The following is a 6,705-nucleotide window of genomic DNA, read 5'->3' on the forward strand; positions in this document are numbered from 1 at the left end:
CTGTTCAAAATTTATTTTATTCTACGCATTACGCAATAGAGATAAGCAAAAAGTAAATTTAACATGATATTAATGTTGATAGAATTACTAACAAAAATATAAAAAATATCGATAGGACCCACCTATACACTGGTTGTTTATACACGCGTAACTGTCCTGGCATTCAATGTCCGCCCGGCAACCGGAAATACACATCAGCCCCTCGCAAATCTCGCCGCTTCTGCAATCTTCGTCCCGTCTGCAAAGTGACTTGCAAATGCCGGAGCTGTCGCATCTCTCGTTGCTCAAACAGTTCGCACTGGACGAGCAGACAGGTGTGCAAACGCCAGCGATGCAAGCCGCGCCCACGGCACAGTCCCGATTCGAATGGCATATTGGGCCGGGAGTTCTCAGACACGCAACTTTGGCGGTCGGATTTGGTATAAAGCCGGTAGGACAGGAACACGTGGCACGCTGGTTGAAGACGGTGCACTTGGCGTTTGGTCCGCACGGCGTAGCGTCCTCGCACGGATTCACGCACTTGTTCCCTAAGCAAGCCTCATTCGCGTTGCAGTCCTCGTCCGCACGACAGCCGAACGAGCACATGTTGTTCAAGCAGATGTGACCCAGGAAACAGTCGTTGTCCAGTCGGCAGGTCAGCAAGCAATTGCCGTAGATGCACTTTTCATTCAACGCGCATTCATCGTCGACGGTACAGATCGGCAAACAGACATTCTCACGACAGGTATTGCCTCCGCTACAGTCCCCGCTTCCGAGACAGGACACTGGCACTGCAAAAATAATAAATGTTTCACAGAATGTGCAAAGAAATATTGATCAGAAAATGTTCGAAATGTTGCGGAATCATTCGTATACTTACGTCTTACGCATTCCACTTCGGAATTGCCGGTGAAGCCTGGTGGACAGCTGCACTGTTTAATGTGACTTCTCACTTTGCATTCGGCGTTTATGCCACAGGTCCCTCTCACATCACACGGATCTAAGCATTGTCCGTTCAAGCAAACATCGGACAAGTTACATTCCTCATCTGATTGGCAAGATGCTGAAATGATATCATTTGCGTTATTAAATATAGTAATCAAATTATTACTTAGGTAGATTGAAATCATACAGAAACGTTGATTAAAATAATCCTAGCAAGTTTAAAATTCAATAATTATTTACTCACGTCGACAAATACTCTCGTAACAATAGGTATTGACCAAACAGTCGATTTGTGACGAGCAAGCCACTGGTCTCGGACGACATCCCACGCTCAAATTATTAGGATCGCCTTCATAATCGGCACGACATTGACAACTCGCGGCATGATTGCTCGCGACACAATCTGCATTTGGACCACACCGGATACGTGCGCAAGTATCTGGAAGATTAAATATAACATATACAATAAATATACACATTTCAAATCCCACATACGCAAGCATTAAAGATATAATATGTAAAGAAAGTCATAAAACTACAAAAATGTAATAAATATAATAATAATATAAAATAAATCAGAAAGATTCAACATACGTACCGAAACATTTCGGTACGTTATTGATGTTGACACATTTGGCAGTTAGTGGACAGTCCGCGTCCTGAAGGCATTCTACCGGTGGTTGACAGCCGCTGTTATAAGGATCTCCAACTGTGCTAGGTTGACAATGACACTTGAAATGCCCTCGCGTGTTCTCGCACAATGCGCCCGGTGCGCAGGGTGCGTTCGCGCAGAAATCTATCAGCTTGCAAGCACGCGTGGGTTCTCCCGTGTATCCAGGTTGACACGTGCAAACCTATACCATAAAATCGCACGTTATCGTAAAGATTATCGCTGTGAAAAAATCTCTAGTGCAAAACAACGAAATAATTACCTGAACATGTTTTTCTGTTGTGCAAATGGCGTTCACGCCACAGGGATTGTGCGCGAGACAAGCGATTCTGCATCTGTGATAGTCGCAAATCTTCTCCTGTGTACAGTCATCGTTGACCTCGCATTCGATAGGTTGGCAGCCAATTTTGTCGTCTTTAGCGTTTCCGAAGAAACCGTGCTTACAGGAACACGTCGCGGCGTGATTATCAGACTTACATTCGGCGTTACGGCCGCAGAGTATTACGTCACAAGCTTTACGACACTCCGCCTTGATTGGTAAAAGAATACGAAAAAAAAAAGATATTATGTACTTGTTGCTCTGATAGAATCGATAAAAAAAATATTGTCACTTGCGACACAAAATTGAAATTTTATATTTAATAAAACGTAGGATTACCTGTCCAATATTATTCTTAATACATTTTTCGTCGTATGAGCAATCGTTGTCGGATGTACAACGTAATTCTTGAACACATATGTTATTATGGCAGTATTGATATTCTGGACAACTAGAATTACTTCTGCAGGTGGGCTGACAAAGACCATTGATACAGAGTTGGTCGCCGATGCAATCTCTCGTACTTCCACAAAGCGCTGCAAGTTGCAACAATCAGATTGTATATGAAAAACTTAGAGATTTGTAACTTATACAATTTGTATATTAATTTTACTTTTGATGTTAATTTACCTGTGCATATCCCTCCGTTGCACACTGAACCGGTTGCACACTGTGAATCACTCTTGCAATATTGGAGCGGAGTGCACCCAAGATTCGGATCACCTGTACCACCAGGTTGACAAGCGCATACCGCGCTGTGATTAAGCGACGAACAATCAGCACCATGTCCGCAAACATTAGATAGCGAGCAAGGATCGACGCACTTGTGGTTAAAGCACGCATCCGATGGACTACAATCGCTGTGATAGTTGCACTCCAGATGAATACATTCCGTCTAAAACAAATAGAAAATACATAGAAATCAAACAAAATAAAAAACCAATTAGTCATAAAAAAAACCTCAAAAGATTAGAATATCATTTGTATTATATCGATAATAATGATATTCTAATCTTTTGAATATCAATGTATGTATATCGATTATAATATGTAAATTACTATAATCCTATCTTAAAATTGCCGTGTTACCTGCGTTGATGCCTCTTTTCCCCAATGTTTAAAAATTCATATTTTCCAGAAATATAAAGATATAGACTTCTTTCTGGGCTCATCTTAAAGATGATTTTTGTGGCTATTTTTTATAAAATCGTGATTTTATTTAAAAATAGCCGATTCAAACGTCATTTTTTTTTAATTTATTTTTTTCAAAAATTGTTAAAATTTGTTTAATTAAAATCGGTGGTGATGGTGGGTGGTGGTGGTGGGTGGTGGTAAGTGGTGGTGCTGGGTGGTAGTGGTGGATGGTAAGTAAAAAAGAATTTTTTTTTTTAAATCACATGATATAAAAAATGGTCGTGATGAGTAGGTGTGGTGGGTGATGGTAGTGGGTGGTGGAAATGGGTAGTAGTGGTAAGTGGTGGTCGTGGGTGGTGGTGGTAGGTGGTAGTGGTGGGTAGTGGTGGTGGGTGGTAATGGTGAGTGGTGGTGATGGTGGGTGGAGGTGATGGGTAATGGTGGGTTAAAAAAAATTTTTATTTTAAAAATCACCTGATATAAAAAATTTAAAAAAAAAATTTTATTTTAAAAATTAAATGATATAAAAAATTTTCAAAAAAAATTTTTATTTAAAAATCAATAAAAAAATTTTTCAAAAAAAAATTTTATTTTTAAAAATCAAATGGTATAAAAAATTTTCAAAATAAAATTTTTATTTTAAAAATCAAATGATATAAAAAATTTTCAAAAAAAATTTTTTACTTTAAAAATCGCATGATATAAAAAATGGTGCTGTAGTTGTGGTGGGTGGTGGTAGTGGTGGTGGTGGTGGGTGGTAGTGGTGGGGGGTGGTGGTGGTGGGGGGTGGTGGTGGTTGGTGGTGGTGGGTGGTGGTGGTGGATGGTGGTGATGGGTAATGGTGGGTCAAAAAAAATTTTTATTTTTAAAAATCGCCTAATATAAAAATTTTTAAAAATTTTTATTTTAAAAATCAAATGATATAACAAATTTTCAAAAAAAATTTTTTACTTTGAAAATCGCATGATATAAAAAATAATGGTGGGTAGTTGTGGTGGGTGGTGGTGATGGGTGGTAGTGATGGGTGGTGATGGTGGGTGGTGGTGGTAATGGGGGGTGGTAGTGGTTGGTGGTGGTGGGTGGTGGTGTTGGGTGATGGTAGATAAAAAAAAATTTTTATTTTAAAATTTATGATATAAAAATTTTCATAAAAAAATTTTTATTTAAAAANCATATATATATAAAANTTCAAAAAAAAAATTTTTGTTAAAAATCACTGAACTATAAAAAAATTTCCAAAAAAAAAATTNTCTTAAAAAATCAAATTAGCCGTGTTATCTGCATTTGAAGCTTCTTTTTCCCCAATGTTTAAAAATTCATATCTTTCAGAAAAATAAAAATATCGACTTCTTTCTGGGCTTATCTTAAAGGTGAATTATGTGGCTATTTTCTAAAAAATCGTGATTTTATTTAAAAATGGCCGATTCAATATGACCGATTAAAACGTCATTTTATTGAAAATTGTTAAAATTTGTTTCATTAAAATGTAATTTGGTATAAATGTTATTGGATGATGCATGGAGTAACTCATATTAAAATACGCACCGCGCGCAAAGCGTCATTTTTTTTGAAAATTTATTTTTTATCAAAAATTGTTAATATTTGTTTTATTAAACTGTAAGTTGGTATAAATGTTATTGGAAGATGTACGGAATTCAATACGCAGCGCGCGCCTGTTATGTACTAATAATGTAAAAAAAACCTTAAAAAAAATGTTAAGAGAAGAATTTAAGACGCAAATTTAATACTTACTGCTGGATTTCCTGTAGTTTGTCCAGGACATCTACAGATCGGAACATGATCACGTGCAAGGCATTGCGCGTTTCTACCGCAAATGCCTGGTGCGTCGCATGGATTAGTGCATCTGTTGTCAATGCAAGCGGCTGAATTCGGACAATCTGAATCTGTGAAGCAGTCGCCGGGTTGCTTGCAACCAGTTTTGAATGGATCCCCTACTAAACCATGCGGACAAACACAGGCGAACGATCCTTCCGCGTTCTGGCATCTGCACATTTTTTAATGTTTTATTTTTAAAGAGATCTATAAATTATTTGCTCGCATAATCAGCTGTAATTGTGTCACTCACATTGCTGAAGAATGGCAAGGATTTTGCAGCAAACATTCGTTAACATCGGCGCAGGTGTCGCCGACGAGGACGAAGCCAGGATAGCATTTACACACGCTAACATGATCGACGGCTACGCAATTACCGTATCCGCAGTTTACTTGATTGCAAGGACCTGACAAAACGAATAATCAAAGATTTAGAGGCATATAATCATACAATCGTTTTCTTTTTCTTTTTGTTTTTTTTTTTTAAATTACAATTTCGTATTTCTAAAACTAATAAATCAAACGCAACATGATATTTATGCAAGCGTATCATAACTTACTGCTGCATTTGTTTATCTCTTGATTGCAATATTTGTCCGTCGGGCAGTCGCTGTTGGAAAGGCACTCTACTTTGAAGCATCCTGAGGCATCGCCGATGTAACCAGGCTGGCATTGGCAACCAGCCGCGTGATCCAGAACGGTACAAATAGTATTTAAGCCGCAGTCGACAAAAGAACATGGATCCGAACAGTTGTGTTGGACGCAGGCTTGAGTATCGAGGCAGTCTCTGTGCGCGTTGCATTGATGAGGCAGCACACAGCCCAATCCCAAGGGATCGCCCGCGGTACCCGAAGGACATGTACAACGATAAGATCCATGGAGATTAATGCACTCGGCACTCGGATGACACGGATGATCATCGCATTCGTTAATGTCCAAACAATGTTCGGGACCGGCAATAAATCCGTGGCTACATCTGAAAAAATAAATAAAGCACAAAAATTTAAAGATAACTAGTTAGATACTAGTTAGATACTAAAATGAGAATGCAATATACGAGTGATTCGATAAAATAAGTCTGGATTAAAAAGGCAATACCTGCACTTGCTGTTAATGCACACTTCGTCGCGTTTGCAGCCGACATCCGAGGTACAGCCCGCCTCGCACGCGCCGTCGATACACAATTCGCCGGGCAGACAATTACTATCGCCGTAACATATCTTCACGCAAATGCCATTCTTACAGCGCTCGCCCTGCGCGCAATTGTTCTGTTCCGAACATTGGCACTGACACAATCCCGAGACGCATACGTGCTGGCTGGGACAATCTTGCGGAGTGTGGCACGCATTTGGCACTCGAACGCAACCCTGCTCTGGGGTAGGATTACCGTGGAAGCCGAGAGGACACGTGCACGTGATCGCGTGATTCGTGCAACTGCAAATCGCATTTGGTCCACACGCGTCTTTCCTACTGCAAGGATCTAGAAACACAAATTTCTTGTTTTACTTTCAAGAACGGCGATATTGTCTTACATAAATTTATTGAGAAAAAATCATATGTTTTTAATACTTTTACTACCAGTGGCGGATCCAGAGAGTTGTTTGGGGGAGGGGCGGTATGATGAAACGTAAATATTTAGTTATTATTGTCGTTAATGTTATTTTTAATTATGTTTTATTTTTAAAAAAATTGAGTAAACATTATTTAGTCTCGAATAATCTGATAATTTTTTTTCTCAATTCATTTAAAACCGACTTTTTCCAATACTTATACGAAATTTGTTTGGAGAGCTCTGGGGAGATTGATCGTCCGCCCCCCCCCCCCC

At 39.1% G+C, this 6,705-nt stretch overlaps 1 protein-coding gene across 1 annotated transcript in view; it reads right to left on the reverse strand.

The window, feature by feature from the left end:
* The window catches only part of LOC105452010, a 100,760-nt gene that overhangs the window by 59,149 nt on the left and 34,906 nt on the right, over nt 1–6,705 (reverse strand). Inside the window, exons 23-33 of the mRNA XM_011692774.1 lie at nt 5,979–6,360; nt 5,441–5,856; nt 5,134–5,287; nt 4,800–5,052; nt 2,544–2,808; nt 2,253–2,449; nt 1,857–2,123; nt 1,523–1,778; nt 1,169–1,363; nt 860–1,042; nt 123–770 (exon numbers count right to left, since the gene is read on the reverse strand). Coding sequence (XP_011691076.1) covers nt 123–770; nt 860–1,042; nt 1,169–1,363; nt 1,523–1,778; nt 1,857–2,123; nt 2,253–2,449; nt 2,544–2,808; nt 4,800–5,052; nt 5,134–5,287; nt 5,441–5,856; nt 5,979–6,360 — 3,216 coding nt within the window. The remainder of the gene's footprint in view (nt 1–122; nt 771–859; nt 1,043–1,168; nt 1,364–1,522; nt 1,779–1,856; nt 2,124–2,252; nt 2,450–2,543; nt 2,809–4,799; nt 5,053–5,133; nt 5,288–5,440; nt 5,857–5,978; nt 6,361–6,705) is intronic.

Source organism: Wasmannia auropunctata, unplaced genomic scaffold (genome assembly GCF_000956235.1).
Source record: "Wasmannia auropunctata unplaced genomic scaffold, wasmannia.A_1.0 LD336039.1, whole genome shotgun sequence".
In the NCBI taxonomy this organism is placed as follows: Eukaryota; Metazoa; Arthropoda; class Insecta; order Hymenoptera; family Formicidae; genus Wasmannia; species Wasmannia auropunctata.